General features: G+C 38.8%; 1 protein-coding gene across 2 annotated transcripts in view; it reads right to left on the reverse strand.

The window, feature by feature from the left end:
• The window catches only part of Slc5a8 (solute carrier family 5 member 8), a 50,917-nt gene continuing 30,374 nt past the window's right edge, over nt 1–20,543 (reverse strand). For both annotated transcript variants that reach the window (XM_074084222.1, XM_020166090.2), the window contains exons 10-15: nt 17,123–17,190; nt 11,822–11,908; nt 9,011–9,216; nt 6,444–6,547; nt 2,251–2,330; nt 1–1,848 (exon numbers count right to left, since the gene is read on the reverse strand). In XM_074084222.1, the coding sequence (XP_073940323.1) occupies nt 1,723–1,848; nt 2,251–2,330; nt 6,444–6,547; nt 9,011–9,216; nt 11,822–11,908; nt 17,123–17,190 (671 nt within the window). In that variant the 3' untranslated portion in view covers nt 1–1,722. The remainder of the gene's footprint in view (nt 1,849–2,250; nt 2,331–6,443; nt 6,548–9,010; nt 9,217–11,821; nt 11,909–17,122; nt 17,191–20,543) is intronic.

The following is a 20,543-nucleotide window of genomic DNA, read 5'->3' on the forward strand; positions in this document are numbered from 1 at the left end:
TCATTTAAATAACCTGATTTTAATTTCCAAAATTGAAGCACTTTACTCACATATGCATTTAGCGTTATTAAAAAAATACAGCTCAAATCACAGTTACATAAACAAGGTATACTTCTACTCATTAAAACTTTGTAGAAAGAGTCACATTAAAAATAAATTTAATGTTTATTTACAAATATAATGATTAAAACTAGCATCTACACACATAAGAAATACATGAATTATAGTTAATTTAAATACTATTTAAATGTCTGCATTAGATAAATGCTTCTTCCTATTTTCAATTATCTTTATTTTTAATGTCAGTTAGCAGGGCATGACTTCCTAAATAAGATAGGTCAGAAAATATGCATAAAATTTCAGAATTATAAATATTGGTATGTTTCTGTGTATTTCTTTTATATTTTTTTAAAATATTGAAAAAATTTAAAACCTTTTAATCAGTATCTAGTATGGATATTATAGAAAATAAATTGTTGATGAAACCCTATCACTAAACTTTTAGCTGTGAACAGAGCAAAACAAACAGCTAAGTAACTTTGTGACTGCTACTTGAAATCTGAAACATTAAAAACTTGTAGTGTTTAATATGGAAGTTAGTTCTTTACATAAATATACAGAATTTCAAGATTTCTGAGTATACCTGCCTTCGATCATTGAATTGACTACATGTTAGCTGACATTCAAAGTTCAACTTAATGGCATTAACCTGATAATAGTTACTACACTTGACCTTAGGCAAAAGGCTGAAAAGCCATCGATTTCATAGCATTTAGTGTGATCACCTAATTCCATGGAACTTAGTCATTTTTAAAAATAAAATGTTTTGGGGTCACCAAAACCGTAAGTACCTACATCATGTATGCATTAACCAGTACCCAGCTCATAGGAGTTTATAATTTATAGGCTGGGACTCAGTGAACCAGGTGACATGATTCACATTGAGTATCTCAAGGAATACTAAGCCAGGGAAACAGAGGAAAAAAACAACTAGTAAGGAAGTACAGATAAAGTACAAAACAAAACCAAAGGTGGAGGGTCAGAAACTAGGAATGTAAATAAGAACTATAGTCTAAGAAAAGCAATCTAAGCAGCCAAAGGCTGGGAAACTCAGAAAACAAGCCAAAAGGCACCAGAACAGATGCAAGAAGACCTTGACCACTGGCTCCCTGGTCTGTCCCAGACAGGATGCTTCTTGGTTACCAACCTCTGTGAGCCAGACTCAGTCCCAAGGTTACCAGGTGCCCTGAACTGATCCAGTGCAAGAAGCAAAGATCTAGACAACATAGACCTGTCACTTCATTTATTCCTGAGAATAAAGTATGTGGTAGGAAGGAGAAAATCTCTCTGTTATCAATTATGATTCCAAAATGTATATGCTAGCACCAAAGCATGGAAAATATTTTCACTAATGCCCCAATTGAAACTATGCCTTTGATGATTAAGGGTCATGTGAAGGTGTGCGTATTAGCCTTTCAGCATGCACGAAGTCACAACATTCCCGAATGTAACGCCACTAAAAGAGGAGAGAGCAGCATCAATAAGTCAGTAAGTCAGTGTAGAAAGTGAAGAAAGTCAAGACTTTGCTGTAACAAAAATGTATCCTCCAAAACAAAATAGGCAAACAAAACAAAACAAACAAAAACCACATTCTGATCCCATTATCCTAGAAAACACACAAAACCGAGACGTGATTTAAGACCGTCTAGCACTGGAGCTGCTTCACAAGCGAGTCCCATTGTCCTTGCTGCTCTGATCTGTGAAGTTCAATGCAATGTGGCTGAAGGCAGGATTATCAGTCCCACCATCCTCCAGAGGATGAGACTTGTGGCTTAAAACATGATTTTTCTAAAAGAAAAAGTGAACGTGGTGATTAGAAAAAAAAAAACTTCATTTATCCAGCTTTCCTTTTTTTAAACTGGCTTTTTAACCTACTCAGGGAAAGATGTTCAACTAATAAAAACCAGCAGAAGACAGGGAGGTGCTGGTTTGGGGAAATTTTTGCAGTACTAGAGTTTGAACTCAGAACCTCATGCTTGCTAGGCAGGCGCTCTAGCACTTGAGCTACTCCTCCAGCCCCTAGCAGAGAATAGATTGATAGAATGGTGTACAACAGACAGGGATCACCATCAGTGAGTGAGATATAAACCTTCCTTGTTTGTTCCTGTTTAGGAGCTGAGGACTGGCTACCATTCTATCTAGGTGATAAAGTCTAGTTTCCTAATTTAAACTAAACAAAAGTCAACTTACTTTCTTGAAAATATCAAAATTGGATAAAAAGTCCTTTTTGGTTAGTAAGAATCTGGGATCTAAATCCTGTTTTCTTCCTCCTGAAAAAAAAAAACATTATTTGCATTGTTAAAAAGATACCTATGACTATACAGTGACCTCCCATCATACAGGCATTTAACTTAAGCACATTCAATGCTATGCACTCATAAAATGAAGAGACTCTTTAAAATGATACAGAAGATTTAGCCACCATTCCCCTTCCCTGAGTCAGTCTCAGATCCTTTAAGCCTCTCATTATGGTAAGTATGAACCTCACAGTATATAAATATGTGAATAGATTCTAAATATAGATATAGATATGATGGTTATTAAAATAAGTCAATTTTTTCATTTGGTGCTCAACTAGAGACTCATTTGTCCCATGCTGGTAGGAAAACTGGTTTAAAAGCATCCTTAATAATCTACCAATAAAATATCAAACCATCTGCCTCTGTTTCAACCAGGGGAGCTGCCCTTCCCAGTTTGGTAGCTATGAATATTTATGTGTATGAAGAAACACAGGAACTCACGATCTGTTGAATAAGTTAATTGAATGAATATCAGTATGCTCATTAATGTCTGGTTCAAATCCTCTTCCATAAGGCTTTGTCTTATGGAAAAAATGATTCTTTGGGTTTAGTATTTTGTTTATGGATCAGAGGATGCTTTTTTTTTTTTTTTTTTGGTACTGGGGTTTGAACTCAGGGCCTCACATTTGCTAGGTAAGTGCTCCACCAATCCAAGAGGATGCTTTTTTTTTAAAACCTGTATTGCTCCTCAAACTACCCCTATCCAAATCATTATTAAAAAGATACCTATGACTATACAGTGACCTCCCATCATACAGGTGTTTAACTTAAGCATATTCAATTTTATGCACTCATAAAATGAAGAGACTCTTTAAAATGGTGCTACAAGATGTGCTTAAAGTGAAGGTTCCCAGACTTCATCCTGGACTGGCCAAATTAGATCCTCTACAGGCAAGGTCACTGCACCCTGATTTTTGCCAAATTTCCAAGATGATTCTTATGCCCTCTAAAGGTTGAGAAGCACCACTTTAGACTTTTAATTATGGGATTCTCTGTCAACTGTGTGCAAGGATTCGGGTAAAGATGAGTAAAACAATCACTGCACTCCAGCTCCTGGTCTCCTTGGGAAAATATCTGCCACCATGTTAATGATAAGGAAGCAGACTTTGATGCATAGTAAGGAGTCAAGTCTGTGTGTCTGGATTCTTATGGGCTTCTAGTTTCCTACTTAGTATGTTTCAAAACAAGTTTCCAAAGGAACATCAGAATTATATGTTTCTAAGTAAATTTCTAATTCATCAGCAGTAAAAATCAGAGGAGGCTTGGCCCTCAGTCCTTATATTTCTCCTTTTTACTCTCTCTTTCACCCCCAAGATTGACTTTGGGAGGCAAAGAAAGCTGGCAACTACTGTGAGCAAGTCCCTTAGCCCCTGACCAGCCTCCTCCCATGACTAGTGACTATTTAACAAGCTGTGCAACCCCCACAAAAATAGGAGTGCTCTCTTCATGGCCTCCAGTCCTCTGCACAGCCCCTTCTGGGTGGTCCTCACCATGTTTCTGAGTTGGGTGGGAAGCCACCTGGGCAACCATTGCCCATTCTACTCTCCCTTCATTGCACCTGCCCCAGAAGCTGGGCCTGGGCCACAGGGGCTGAGGGAAGAGAAGGCATTAGTAGGGGGAAAAAAATAGAAAAAAATATGAACAGACTCAGTTTTGGAATGTCCAACCACAAAATAAATTATAAATTATATATATATATGTATATATATGTACGTATGTATATATCTCTACCATATGTGATGGAAAGACTTGTTTTCCTTTCCCAAAGAAATAAAATGGAGAAAGCCTCTTGAAAAAAAAAATTGTATGTTTCTATATTTTTGTCAAGGTGCTCATTGCTGCTGTGGAGTAGGAAAGTCATTTATAAAATTAATGAAGTTAAGTGTTTTTACTACCAGATGCCTGTTCATCATCTGGATATAAATAAAAGATTTATGGCCAGCTGCGGTGGCTTGTGCCTGTATGCCCAACTACACAAGAGGTAGAGTTAAGGAAGATCATGGTTCAAAGCCAGCCCCAAGCAAAAAAGTTACCGAGACCCCCATCTCAATAACAACAACAACAACAACAACTGAGCACGGTGACAGGCACCTGTTTTCCCAGCTATGCGGGAGGTTGGTAGCAGGATTACAGTCATTACCCTACCTGAAAAATAACTAAAGCAAAAAGAACATGTGGCATGGCTTAAGTTGCGGAACACCTGCCTAGCAACTGTGAAGCCCTGATTTCAAACCCAAGTATTGCCGGAAAATAAAATAAAAGACATAACTGTGTATAGCTATCAGAATCAAAGCACTTAAGACAGAGAAAGGGATGTGCAAAGAAGGGAGTACTCTGACATCTTATTTTCTTAGAAAAGGAATGTTTTGAAAACAGGCCAAGAGTCAAACAGCAAAAGGAGATTGGTTAGGTATATTCCAGATCTGAATGATTGGGTAACTGTCTAAAATTTGTCTTAAAATACACCAAAATAGACAAAAGTTCTGGTAATTTTATTTCTAAGAAAAAGCACAGTCTTTTTGGAAAAGGAGAACACTTTTAAATAACTGCTTGAGGGGTAAGAAACAGTTACAAACTTTATAATTACCAATACAAATATTACTGGGGTTTGAATAACAGTGTTATCCAGGTGACAAAAACCAATTGATAGTAGGATCCTATAACTCCTGGTACAGTGCTGATAGGTCAGTAGCATAAAGCAAGCAGAGACTGATCAGATACACTGGACAAAGTGTAGGAATTATGAGTGAGTATAACACATTAACAAAGAGGACAGTGCAGCCTTCCCCTAATGTGGTTGCTATGGATACACATGAGGGAGAGAATGTAGGGGTTAGGGAGCACAACCCTTTCCCAACTCTACACTATTACCCCCATCAGAGCCTCTGTGATCTCTCACCTGGATTACTGCAATAGCCTCCTAGCGTCCCCTACAGACTATTCTCAAAGCTGGATCAAGTGCTCCTTTGAGAGTGATTGGGAAAGTAATTGGAAAAAAATCCATTTATTACACCTAAAAGACACAGAGATGGAAAACAGGAGAGAAATGAAAAGAAGATTAAAGAAACAAGAGTTTCCAGAAAGAGAAAATAAAATGGCAAGAAGTTACAGAAGAAATAATATAAGGACATGCCCAGGACTGAAGGACATGGGTCCTCAGTTAAAGGGCCTTGCTGAGGGCCGAGGACAAGGCAGTCATTGTGAAAATGACCGGCAATGGTATTCAACAGCAACATAGTAAGCTAGAAAACATTAAGACATCCTCTTAGAAAAATAGGTGAGTTACTTTAGGATTTTCCTACTCGGATTGTTAATCAAGCATAAACTAGATTAAATAATTTTTTCTGGCATGCAAAGTTTTTGCCCAGCCTTTCTCAAGAATGTGCAATAGAAGGTATTCCATTCAATTAAGGGAGTAAACAGAATGAACTAGTAGTATATAGGCAGCAGGGGACTCAACATAGGAAAGAGGCCAAGAGAATTCACACAATGAGGACAAAATAAAATCCTGGGATGAAAGCTCCATTGCAATCTGAGATAGTAATTTATACTTGTATAGTATCAGTTTGATGTTTTTAAAGTTTATGAACATTTTTACAAGTCTTCCTTCTGTACTTAGACATAAAGATTGCAATTATTATTCCTGACGTGTGTATAGCTTACAAAGAATCAGTGTAGAATAGAAAGATCTGACCATAGGGATTTTGTAAAGATACGTGCAAGGTCCTTACCTTTGTAATGAGCAGCTATGTATAGTTTTTTTAAGCACCTTAGTTCTACTACCTAACAGCAACCTATGATGTAGGCAGACCAATCACTGTTGTCCTCATTTTACATGAGGCTCAGAGTAGCTACATGACTTGCCCAGGTACACACAGCTACTAAATGGCAGAAGCAAGATTCAAACAGAGATGGGTCTTCTTTCAAGTTTGGGCTTTCATATTTCCCATGAGTAAGATGGAAGGAAGAATTAAACTAGTTGTTATCAGGCTCATAATGAAATACTGTAAATAGCTATAAAACCAATATAGTAAAAACTAATAATAGAGATAAATGCAAGATTAGTAATGTTAAGATAATTACCTGTTGGTAAACTGATAAGCAACCCCACAAATAAAGTTGTCAAAGTTCCAAGGGTGCTAAAGTACAGATATGACAAAGAATACCAATTGTCCATCAGTGGAGTCCTGAAAGATAGCAAAAGCACAACTGTAAGATTCCATGTGGTGCCACTCACAGCCAACTGTATCAGTGATCTTCATAATAAAGTAGTATTTAAAACCTGCTGTTCTGATTTTCACTTATTAGATCAGGAGTTAAATGGATGACTTTGCCTTGATCATATACTTAAGAAAGAACTTCAAATGCCACAAGAATGGAGCTGCAGACTCTTCAGCCCAGGGGAAATATGAGACACAAGACCACAGTCACTCTGACTTAGCATGGGCAAGTTTTGGTGAACTCCCAACACCATAAACATAATATACAACCACAATAAAAGTCTTTTCTTGCTGGCACCAGTGGCTCACACCTATAATCCTAGCTACTCAGGAGGCAGAGACCAGAAGGATTGCAGTTCGAAACCAGCCCAGACAAATAGTTCATGAGACCCTATCTCAAAAAATCCTTCACAAAAATAGGGCTGGTGGAGTGGCTCAAGGTGAAGGCCCTGAGTTCAAGCCTCAGTACCATTAAAAAAAAAAAGCCTTTTCTTTTGTTTTCAATATTTATAGAATATTTCATTAGTTTCTGAAATCAAACCCATATAGATAAGATCTTACATATTTAATACAGTGTGTTACTCTGTACAAATGGGAAAAAAAATTAATGTTTCTAGACCTATATGGCCTTAATCTCTGGACAGTGCCAACTCAACATAGCTATTAGTTGAGATGGGGTCTTGCTAACTTTTTGCCCCAGCTGGTCTTGAATTGCAATCCTCCTGTTCTCAGCTTCCCAAGTGGCTAGGATTACAGGCATAAATTACTAGTGCCTGGCATCATTCATTCTTTTAACAAATATTTATTCAGTATTTATTAGCTATTTACCATGTGTTGGCTATTGTACTTATCATGCTTATGAGTTTATCATTTGGTATATATTAGCAAATCTTCCCAAGTTAGAGTATAATTTTCTGGAAAGTCAGAACCACAGAGGATGGGAAGAAGAGGCTTTCTAAAGTAAATATTAAATAAATGGCCAACACAGTGTTAGATACATAGCTCATGTTCAAATATTATTCTTTATTAGATGAATTATTTGGTTTATTTTGTTTGGTTTGTTGCTCGTTCTACGGTGCTGGGAATCTAACCACAGGCCTTTCACATGCTAGAAAATTACCACTGAGCTCTACTTCTAGTCCCTATGTTATAAATAAGTTTACATATGAAAATGGCTGTCTGTTGTGGTACCCAGCATATAAACTTTGGCTAATATATTTCTTTCAGGAACCCAAATAAGCATTTTTCCTTAGACCTTTAAATTAAGGGAGATATTTACATAACTGGGACAAGTGAAACAAGATCAGAAAATTATGACAAAGTAAGGACATCTTAATGTCTTCCTACTTAGCCTTCAATTCACTTTTTCCTGCATTCCTTTCTAATTTTTGTCTTTCCCAACCCCTTCCCATTAGTGTGGTCATGCTTGTGCAGACCGTTCCCTAAATTTCTTTGCCTCTCTCTTCACAGTACCTTGTTTAGTCTCTAAAATATGCCTCATGCTCTGGAAGTACATTTTTACTTTACCTATGCAGAGCTTACCTGACTTGAACTCTTGGGAGTCCCACTGGCAATCATTCTCATAGCTTAACTCCCTCCAGGACATGAGCAGTTTTGCTACTAATGGTTGTATGTGTAACCATGCTCCTTCTCCCAAGACTGTGTCCACTTTAAGAAAGAGACACCATGTCTTGGAAATGAGGCTCTAATGGTGTTATTCTAGGTAAGCCCACCTGGGGCAATATTTGGGAGTAGTGGCAGTATTTTTGCATCCCTCAAACATATTCATGAAATTTGGGGTTTTAAGACTGAACAGTCATATAGTCACTAAAAACTTGCCTTCACATCCACTACATAATAAAACATTCCTCTACAAACAGGTATACATTATTTCATTAAATCAGACAATCTCAGTATTCAGAGGCCCCAAAATATACTGTATAACTGAAAATTCCAGCTGGAAGGTCACAGCTGAAATTCATTGCTAGTGCTCTAAAAAATGGGAATCTTTAAAATGAGTAGCAAGTGTCCAATGTAGTTAGATAATTACAACTTTTAGTCAGTAAAGGATCTATTTCAAAGACTATATCAGCACTATTTCTTTTATAATTGAGCTTTTCATTATAAAAGTTCTCAAAGAGAAATAATTCTTCATGCAGGTAAAGCTGGTTTTTGGCAGCGTTTATTCATAATAGAATTGTGTATTAATACTCAAGTCTTCTTTATATCTGAATATAGGGAGAAATGTTTATAGATATTAAGTAAATATGGCTTTTTGTGCTATTATTGAATAAAATATTGTAGCCAGAAAGCCACATGGGCTCTACATATTTTGAAATTAGGAAAAATCAGTGTTATAGGTAAGACAAAGAGCAACTGGATTTCTCTACTTGACACATTATTTTAAAGAGGCCTTATAAACCTTCATACCTTTCAGTGTTATGTATTTGAAAAGCACTAGTAGAAAATGGCATTTCTGTGGTTGTCATCAAATTTGTCGCATTGTATGTGCTGTTACACCCATAGGTTTCAAGGGGTAATGGCAGAGTTCTCTCAGGAAGTGGAGGGTAAAGTTGAGCTCCAATTCCAACCCACAAAGAAATGATAAATCCAGCCAACAGACCAACAAATGCTCCCTGAAAAATAAGAGTGCTTTTAAAAGAAAAATAACACCATTTTCTTTGAGATGAAAATTACATTAGAATATTAAGTCTCAACCAGACACGATAGTGCAGTATGAGGATTATAAGTTTGATGTCAGCCTGGAGTAATACCAAGACCCTGTTGGAAGGAAGGAAGGAATGAACGAATGAACCAATGAACCAATGAAGGAACAAAGGAAGGAAGGCATGAAGGAAGGGAGAGAGAGAGAGGGAGGGGGAGAGAGGAAGGAGAGAGAGAGAGGGAGGGGAGAGAGGAAGGAAGGGGGGAGGGAAAAGGAGGGAGAGAAAGAGAGGAGGAAGAAAAGAAGTTAAATTCAACACCACCTAAGTCAAATTTTCCCACTCTCTTCCTAAAGCTCTTCTCCCTTGCAGGATCTTGTCAAGGTACCAAAGACCCCCAGTCACTCAGCCTGGAGTCCTGAAGACTGCAACCCAATTCTCCTTTTCATATCCCTATCTAACCAATCACAAATTCCTGTCCATTTTTTCTTTTCAAATGGCAAATATTTCCATTTTTCCACTGTTTCCATGACTAGCACTCTGATATAGCCTCCTCATCTCTTCATACCCCCAAAACTACACCAGTTACATAGTTGACTGCAGACCAATTGCTCCCTCTATTTTATTTAACCCAGAAACAAATGGCACATCATATTTGCAAAATACTCTTACATTTAATAATACGCATGATCACAACTGAGCTATAGGATAGAGGAAAACTAACAAGCAGTTTTACAAATGACTGCAGAAGTGCACACAACCAAGTCAAGGCTCTCTAGAGATAAACAAAGATGGAGAGAGGAGAACTTGGCCAACTGTCTCCTCTGAAGACATTGATTTCCCATACTTTGGAAGACTCAGTCACCACTTTTTACCAGAAACCAAGTGTTCTGTCAGCTCTTGTATGTTTTAAGTTCTAGTTCCAAATGTTGGGGACAAGAGCAAACTTCCTCTCCTCCCTCTATGGTGGTATTTAGAAACAATGCTCAGTCAGGTTACCTGAGCCACAGAGACAGAGGCAAGGGAGGAGAACTTGAGGTGAAAGAAACTATAAGTGAAATCCGAGTCAGGCTAGAAAAGAGAATGGTGTGTTGATTTGAGAGTGAGAAGGTCACTGGCCAGATCAGGTGATTTATGTTGGGGACAAGAACTGGGAAGTCTTCCCTAAATTGTGAATTTTGAGAGCTGAACTGAATTTCCCTTGGTAGTATTTCTGTACCTACTGCAGTGCTGGATGCAGAGTAGGAGCACAATGAATTGTTTAGAGGTTGGAATAGCAGAGTGGTCAGCTGTTGACAGACCAGATTTGGCTTACTCTCAACAAAGTACATGCTTGATCAAAGATCCACAAGATTGTAAAACCCATGAGGGAAGAAATGCTCAGCTTGCTACTCCCAAGGTAGTGCTATGCCCATAATGGTTACTGAATGAATGAGCAAATGAATAAATAAGACAAAAGTAGGGAGGAAAGAGGGGGAAGGAGGAAGGACGAAGGAGAGCTAGAGGGAGAGAAGAAAGCCACCCAAAAGGAAGGCAGATAATCTCCAGGTGAAAACTTGAATACTGTTAAAAGGTATTTCTTCAGGCAGGAAAAGTAGTATCTTTTTCCCACTCCCTAAAAAGGGCATGTTGGATCAAGTCAGCTACAGCTGCTCTGGAGGACTTTCATAGTGGTGAGACAGGTCAAATATCAAAAGCAGATTTTTTTTTTACACTCACCAAACCACTATGCATTTGATAATGCAGTCTATTCAAAGCTTCAACATTCTGAGGCAGACATGAACCACTCTCTTTTATTATGATTAATTTTTACTAAACTAGCTTTTCATCACACTTCATTGAGAATTAGTAATGATAACAACAGTAGTCCTCATTTGCAACTGCCTTACCAATTCCCAATGCCTTATAAGAAAAATGGAATTGTGCATGTCAATTCATAATTCTACAGTTATGCTTTAGTCATCTGAAATAACTATACAAATGTTATCCGTTTTCCTGAACTTCATCCTTTAGTGGGACTGAACCAGTGGACTTTCTTCTAGCTTTCAGAGAAATGATTTGTATTTAATTTATTATAAACAAAATTTAGTATTTCTAAGCACAGATATGTCTATGTAGAAGAACAGAGACATCACTTCTTTCTGGATAACATTTCCAGCTACAGTCAAACCTCTGGAGAGAGACCCATGCTGTGGGATCTTACCACTTCACTTTGCTGTGCTATGGCGATTTTCAGGTGTTCTCAGCCTTCTTGTCCTGAGCCTGTTGATCTCTTTCTCTAAATCCTAGCTATTAATTTCCAGAAGAACAAGAATTTAAATGCACAAAATGTTGTCCCTTTTGTTATACTATGAATATTTACAATTGCACTATATAGTTCTGGCCATTTCCAGTCAACTTCCCCCACACAAGTTCCCAATGCCTAGTACTTCATTGTGTACTCTATCAAAGTCAAAATGAGTAATTTAAGTCATCAAGACCAGTAACTAATGACAGATGTCAAAGCAACTATATCTTTACAATGGAGAAAAAGGTAGTCGGGAAAGTAATCTTTACACGCATTAATTTTTATACTTACAATTGAATTGGCAAAAGGAACCAAAATGCCCAAAGAAAACAAGCCCAGAAGTGGTCCACCAACCATGCCGAATATGCTGAGTGCTGCCTACAAAAGCAACAGAGAGTCAGTAGTCAGCAATCCCAAATCCAAACCAAAACACTTCAAAGTCCTTCCACCAATGAGGCGTTAAAGCATTCATTTTCCTCCTTAAAAATCACAGTTTTCACCCATGGCAGCCTTGTGGTTGGCAAAGAGGCCATTAGAACTTGGAAACTTCTGCTTTGCAATCTCAAATGTCCATCTGTTCCTCCAGGTACTCTCAATAAGGCAACAAGATGGAAAGATGGAGTCATGAGACTGTGGGAGCACCTGTCAAAGACCACCCCTCTCAGCCTTGTTCTGATAAATCACTTCACTATGCTTTGCTACTCTCCCAAGACTCCTCCAAACAAGACTGTGGATAAGTACTGCTAAGTGACATGAGCACTCCTGATCTGGTTCCCTAAGGACAGAACTAGCATGAAAAATATTATTTTTAAAAATTGATCAAATGGTGTCAAAAAAGATTTAAAATCTAGTTGGATAGTTGAAATCTTTGCTTTGAGGTGAAGATGCTAAAACAAGAGGAAATACAAATAACTGAAACTCCAAAGAGATGTATGTGCCTAATAATTAAATGCCTAGCCTTTAAGAGAAAGGAGGAAGCATGGTAAAAAGTCAATCAACAAGCACTAAGTTATACAGGAAAAATAAGTTCTGGTATTCTATTGGGCCAGAATTATAGATAATGTAGAGTGACTATAGATAACGATAATGAACCACATAGTTCAAAACAGTGAGAAGAAAGGATTTTAAGTGTTTTTAAACTACCAAGAAGCAGGATCCTGGGGGCTCCTGCTTTGCCCAGCATCCACTTTGGACTCTGGATGATGGAGAGGTCTGGAAATCCCAGAAGAGGAGCCTTAGCCAAGGAAACTTCCCACAGCACTCAAAGTGATCAGGTAAGTGCATATTTATGAACCACTGCCTAAATAGGTAAATTGAAACTGAAGTTGTTAAATGCCTATTTTATCCTGGGCACTGGGAGTAAGCACCAGCTATTCTACACATGGCACAATCCTTACCATCATGAAATTATAGATTACCAAAAAGATAATTAACATTAAATACATAACTGCAATAAAGTTTGATAATGTAGATGATAAAGGAAGTACAGGTGCTCTGGTCACATCTAGCAAAAGGGAGCTCAAACTTAGTAGGCAACAAAAAGGGGTTGTTTGAGTAAGTGACGTTTAATAAGAAGAGGTGGAGCAGAAGGTCATTGCAGCAAGAGACAGGAGCCTAGCCTGAAGCATACATGCTAAATATGGTTCAGAAAGAAAAGGTTATTCCAAAGACTGATCCACCTTCTCCATCCCAACACCTCCACAGAAGCAAGAGGGGGCTTTCCAACCCCTCAAAAACCGTTCTTTAAGAAAAACACCAAATGTCATCAGAGGTGAAGGACTTTTTAAGGAAAATAAAATAAAACAAAAATGAACTTCTACTTCTGAGATCAACTGTCTCTACTCTACCTGTCACTAAAAGTCCTAGACATGACATGTACAATACACATAAGAAGAATTTGAAAGGTGGAGAAAAGGAAGACTGGCTAACTTGGAGCCTGAGGAGTGACCTGGTAAATTCCCTGAATTTTCTTTCTGCTTCATGCATCACAATCTTAGAGTCAAGGAAGCTAGCCAACCCAGGAGTCACAGGCACAAAAACCCACAGGCACACACACACAAAAACAGCCCCAACAAAAGTGTTTTATCTCTCTAGACACAGGACACGAAAAGAAGCAGCCTAGAAAGATAGAAAATTCTCCATTCCATCCAAACACCACAAATAAATAAACTGTCACCCACGCACACCCAGTGCGAGCAAAAGCCAAGTAGAGCTGACATTCTACCCTCTGCCTGTACCAGGGTGTTCCTTTGCCTCCCTGCTGAGTAGTAGCGCCATAGGAGGCCAAGTGGAGAGTCAGCACTTTCACCAGTGCCCAGCAATAAGAAAGCCAGCTCCTCCATGATGTCAGTGGAGATCACCATCATGTTCAGAGGTATTGGATGGTCCCAGTTAACCAACTTCCCCAGGGATGGTTTCTCCCTTTGAGTTCACTGTTCATCAAGATAAGTTAAACATCTCATCAAGCACATCATTCTGGCTATACTCTTACAAGACAGATAGCAGATGCATGCCAGTGTCTTAGGACAGATATGCAGGGAGTCTGACGACCAACTGATCAGATAGTCTCTATCAGTACTTTTGCAAGGGTAATCTTTGTTATAAGGTTTATAAAGTTGCATCTGCTAACGTGGCCTTGTCTCCTGGAAATCCCTGGTTCAGAGGTAGAAATTTTCCGATCAGGTTGTATCACAGTGCTAGCTGATACATAGTATCTACCCATGAAGACACTTGAGTGGGTCCATGGCTACCATTAATCTTATAGCTCTAATGTCTCATCGTATTAACCAACTCTACCTCCTGACCTTGGAGGGGTCAATAATTACCAGAGTGCCTAAGCTTGAAAATATATTCCATGGTCAGTCAAATCTGAAGCAGATGCTGAAGGTGAGGAGCAGTCTTTGGCATGCTCAGAACACTCTGGTGGGACTTGAACTGCATCAGCAGTACAGAGGTTAGAGTAGGCCCAGTGTGAAGCTGAGCAATTAGGGGAGACAATAACAGGGGTTCAACTGCAGATCTAGGACAGACTCACCCAGGTGAGGGATCGTAGTTCAAAAGTAATATTCAGAGTTGACTATAAGGACCGGGTGAATGGCCAAAAGCCAGCGAAGGCAGCCCAACTATGTGAAAGGTTGGCTGCGTAGCAGGTGGTAGAGGGTGTCAGTGATCTCCATTCTAAGTACCCGGTGAATAGACTTGGAAAGCACCAATTGAATGTGACATATCAAGCCACCCAGAACAGGAGAAGGCAATGAGCACCCTGGGGCATGGAAAAACAGTTACTTGAGGGTGTAAAAGTCAGTCAACGGACTTGGTGATAGCAGACTTAGAGTTGCTTAATTACAGAGCAATGGCATGTAGGAATGGAACAGGAGGACCAAAGGGACTCGAAAGAAACAGTAAGTCTAAACACACTGTGTGTGCTGGAGGTGACACTGAAAATGCAAAAGCTTAATTTGGAATGTGATCTGATCAAGCCAAAGTCTGGATCTTATCCATTCCAAATGACTTTCCAGGCACACAGATGTTTCCAGAAAACACAGGTTGTAGAAACAGTGATAGAGTTGGCCCAAGAGAATGTGTCTTCAGGATTGGTAGACTGTTCTATGGAGCCATCCTGGACACAGGGCAGGAAGGTTATTAGTGAAGGCCTCTTCCAGTGAGTGGAAAAGTTGGTGCTTTACTCTTTAGGTAGGTCAGTGAATGGGCCATGTGTCCTTCAAGGACAGTCCCTATTCAAGGAGGAATGCATGACGCTTTCTGGAGATGAACCAATTTGCAAGTGCCACTTGGCATAACTGTCAACAGAGATGTTCTGCCTTTATTATAGAGGGCTGGATTGGGTATATCCAGGCAATAGGCCTGCAGAGGCCTGGAGAGTGGACCCTGGTATAAAAATTTCAGCTGCAAGGCAGCCCCCTGGCATCAGTACTATCCCAGTCTTTGGAGCCTATCTTCCTTCACAGGGGTGGAAGAGAAAAATTGTCCCTAATTGTGGCAGGTTTGGCTTAGTGGCAATTTCTAACAACAGGGCACAGACAAAGCACACACAGGAGACAGCAACAGGCCAGAATGCAGAATAAGAATCACCAGACCCCTGTGGAGTGTTTCACCATGCTTCACTGATTTCTTGATCATAGCCATCTCGCAGCCATTCCCTCCCATTTGTCCCACAGAAATGGATGTCAAAGCTCACTGGCCCCATAGCTATCCCATACAATTGCTATTGTAATATTTGGGGAAGGGGGAGTTGGGTAGCCCCAATTAACTAACCTCTTCAGTAGTAACTTCTCCCCATTTAATTTTCATCAAAGATGAATCTTAGATGCCATGACAAGCAGTTTATTCATAGCAGTGCAAGACAAGTTAGCAGCAGCAGGCCAATGTAATGGAACAGATACAATCAGATGATTGACTTGCAGAGTTTCCACTCAGAGACCATTCTTGGAATTTGGGGGATCCTTCTCCCTTTCTTACATTGTATTCAATTCAGGTCTTTCATAAAGGAAGTTGAAGCTATTCTTATAGGAGTAAGTTTTGTTCTAAAGTTCAGGAGACTTGCATCTATGCCAAGGTGGCCTTGTCTCCTGGAAGTCCCCAGAACCAGGATTGGAAATTCCCAGGGTGCTGAGTGACACATAGCATTGACCCTACAAGACACTTGAGTGACTCTAGAGCTATCGTTGACCTTATTATCATGATCTGTCTCTTATCTTGTACTATACATCTTCACCCAGAATAGCAAGGAGGTGACAAATGAGGCCAAGTAAGGAACCTTGACATCTACCTCCAAGTGGCTAAAGTGATGTCAGAGAAATCCAGCTAAAACAGAAGCTGTAAGATATAAAATTTCATCATATAATATGAAAATGTGCAGGTTTTAATCAAAATTCACTCTTAATAGCAAGAACCAGAAAAATTTCAAAAGGTTTCATACTATATGATTTCATTTATAATAATGGTCTTGATATGACAAAATTATAGGAATGTAGACTAGATTGCTACAGATCAAGGAGGGAGTGAGGCAGAAAAGTAAGTGTGGCTGTGGCAGAATTGCTCTGCATCTTGACTGGCTTAAAGTCATCATCCTGGCTGTGACATTGTTCAACCAAGATGTTACCACTGCAAGATATTGCCATTAATGGAAACTAAGTAAATGGTATATGCAATCTTTGTGTTATTTTTTACAATTGCATGTAAATCTACAATTATCTCAAAATAGACATTTTAATTAAAATGAATTTTTTTTGACAGTCCTGGGGTTTGAACTCAGGGCTTCATGCTTGCTGGGCAGGTGTTTTATAACTTGAGCCATACCTTAGCCCTTTTGCTGTAGATGTTCAAATAGGGTCTCAAGGGTTTTTTGCCCAGGTGTGCCTCCAACTATGATCCTCCCAATCTCTGCCTCTGGATAGCCATGAGCAACCATACAAGACCCTAAAAAATTTTTAATAATTGATTCATCTCTGTCATTTGATATATCTATATATAGATATATCTGAAAAGAAGTCTCAGTGTATGATCACATGAACATTATAAACAATAATAAGCTAAGGATTATGACTTAACCTTTTGGGGTTCAGCTCTTACCTGTAACAAAGCTCCCATTAGTGATGCCAGGGCAGCCATTCCAATACAAAGGGCTCCATACAGCACACCTGTTGGATAATGCAGTGTAAAATACAGACCTAGGGATTTAGAATTCCCAATAGAGAAAGGCATTTTTGGGTCACTGAATAATATGACTGAGGTAAAAACAGCCACACACATCAAAGCAAGCAAAACAAGGAAAGAGGTATTTTCCTACAAGATCAGCAGGGTGCAAAGACAAACAAAGCCCTTACCTTGTGTCCGAGGATTAGTTACAACAGTAGGTTATGTAAGGAAAGAACCCCTGGAATTAACTACAGGGATGTTAAGATTTAGAACTGTTATTGCTTTAATCCTCCATGAACACTTGTCCACAAAGGAAGACTCAGGTCTCTGTGTTCAGTCTGCCAGAGCAATAAAGGGAGAGGGTAGTAATAAACAGCAGACTGGGTTCTTCTGACTTTCAGTGCTTATTTCTCCTCGGAAGTGGCAATTCACACCAAGGGTGGGTGGGATCTTTTGTCCCCAATACTTCCTTCCTTCCTTCCTTCCTTCTTTCTTTCCTTCCTCCCTGCTTCCCCACCACCACCACTACTGTCTTTCTTTTTTTTTTTTTAATTTTTATTTTATTCATATGTGCATACAATGTTTGGGTCATTTCTCTCCCCTTCCTCCCTTAAACTCCCCCCCTTGCCCCCCCTTACCCCTCACTACCTGGCAGAAACTATTTTGCCCTTATCTCTAATTTTGTTGAAGAGAGTATAAGAAATAATCGGAAGGACCAAGGGTTTTTGCTGGTTGAGATAAGGATAGCTATACAGGGAGTTGACTCACACTGATTTCCTGTGCATGTGTGTTACCTTCTAAGTTAATTCTTCTCAAACTAATCTATTCTCAGGTTCCTGGTCCCCTTCTCCTATTGGCCTCAGTTGCTTTAAAGTATCTGCTTTAGTTTCTTTGCATTGAGGGCAACAAATGCTATCTAGTTTTTTAGGTGTCTTACCTATCCTCGTTACCTCCTTTGTGTGCTCTCGCTTTATTATGTGATCAAAGTCCAATCCCATTGTTGTGTTTGCCCTTGATCTAATGTCCAAATATGAGGGAGAACATACAATTTTTGGTCTTTTGGGCCAGGCTAACCTCACTCAGAATAATGTTCTCCAATTCCATCCATTTACCTGCAAATGACAACATTTAGTTCTTCTACATGGCTGCACAAAATTTCATTGTGTATAAATACCACATTTTCTTAATCCATTCGTCAGTGGTGGGGCATCTTGGCTGTTTCCATAACTTGGCTATTGTGAATAGTGCTGCAATAAACATGGGTGTGAAGGTGCCTTTGGAGTAACCTGTGTCACAGGCTTTTGGGTATATCCCCAAGAGTGGTATTGCTGGATCATATGGTAGATCAATGTTTAGATTTTTAAGTAGCCTCCAAACTTTGTTCCAGAGTGTTTGTACTAGTTTACATTCCCACCAATAGTGCAAGAGGGTTCCTTTTTCCCCGCATCCTCGCCAACACCTGTTGTTGGTGGTGTTGCTAATGATGGCTATTCTAACAGGGGTGAGGTGGAATCTTAGTGTGGCTTTAATTTGCATTTCCTTTATTGCTAGAGATGGTGAGCATTTTTCATGTGTTTTTTTGGCCATTTGAATTTCTTCTTTTGAGAAAATTCTGTTTAGTTCACTTGCCCATTTCTTTATTGGTTCATTAATTTTGGAGAATTTAGTTTTTTAAGTTCCCTATAGATTCTGGTTATCAGTCCTTTGTCTGATGTGTAGCTGGCAAATATTTTCTCCTACTCTGTGGGTGTTCTCTTCAGTTTAGAGACCATTTCTATTGTGGAGCAGAAGCTTTTTATTTTTATGAAGTCCCATTTATCTATGCTATCTCTTAGTTGCTGAGCTGCTAGGGTTCCATTGAGAAAGTTCTTGCCTATACCTATTAATTCCAAGGTATTTCCTACTCTTTCTTGCACCAACTTTAGAGTTTGGGGTCTGCTATTAAGATCCTTGATCCATTTTGAGTTAATCTTGGTATAGGGTGATATACATGGATCTAGTTTCAGTTTTTTGCAGACTGCTACACAGTTTTCCCAGCAGTTTTTGTTGAAGAGGCTGTCTTTTCTCCATCATATATTTTTAGCTCCTTTGTCAAAGACAAGTTGGTTATAGTTGTGTGGTTTCATATCCGGGTCCTCTATTCTGTTCCACTGGTCTTCATGTCTGTTTTTATGCCAGTACCATGCTATTTTTATTGTTATTGCTTTGTAATATAGTTTGAAGTTGGGTATCGTGATACCTCCAGCATTGTTCTTTTGACTGAGTATTGCCTTGGCTATTCGTGGCCTCTTGTGTTTCCATATAAATTTAACAGTAGATTTTTCAATCTCTTTAATGAATGTCATTGGAATTTTGATGGGAATTGCATTAAACATGTAGATTACTTTGGGGAGTATCGACATTTTTACTATGTTGATTCTACCAATCCATGAGCATGGGAGATCTCTCCACTTTCTATAGTCTTCCTCAATCTCTTTCTTCAGCAGTTTATAGTTTTCCTTGTAGAAGTCATTCACATCTTTTGTTAGGTTTATACCTAGGTATTTGATTTTTTTTGAGGCTATTGTAAATGGAATTGTTTTCATACATTCTTTTTCAGTTTGCTCATTGTCAGTGTATAGAAATACTAATGATTTTTCTATGTTGATTTTATATCCTGCTACCTTGCTATAGCTATTGATGATGTCTAGGAGCTTTTGAGTAGAGTTTTTTGGGTCTTTAAGGTATAGGATCATATCTTCTGCAAATAGGGATATTTTACAGTTTCTTTACCTATTTGTATTCCTTTTATTCCTTCTTCTTGCCTAATTGCTCTGGCTAGGAATTCCAATACTATGTTGAATAGGAGTGGAGATAGTGGGCATCTTTGTCTGGTTCCTGATTTTAGAGGGAATGGTTTCAGTTTTTCTCCATTAAGTATAATGCTGGCTATAGGTTTGTCATATACAGCTTTTATAATGTTGAGGTACTTTCCTAGTTTTCTTAGAGCTTTTATCATGAAATGATGTTGGATCTTATCAAAGGCTTTTTCTGCATCTATTGAGATGATCAAGTGGTTTTTGTCTTTGCTTCTGTTAATGTGGCTTATTACGTTTATTGATTTTCGTATGTTGAACCACCCCTGCATCCCTGGGATGAAGCTTACTTGGTCGTGGTGAATAATCTTTTTGATGTGTTGTTGAATTTCGTTTGCCATTATTTTATTGAGGATTTTTGCATCAATGTTCATTAAGGAGATTGGCCTGTAGTTCTCCTTTTTGGAGGTGTCTTTACCTGGTTTTGGGATAAGTGTAATACTGGCTTCATAAAATGTGTTAGGCAGTTTTCCTTCCCTTTCTATTTAGTGGAACAGTTT

This window comes from Castor canadensis, chromosome 8 (assembly GCF_047511655.1).
Source record: "Castor canadensis chromosome 8, mCasCan1.hap1v2, whole genome shotgun sequence".
In the NCBI taxonomy this organism is placed as follows: Eukaryota; Metazoa; Chordata; class Mammalia; order Rodentia; family Castoridae; genus Castor; species Castor canadensis.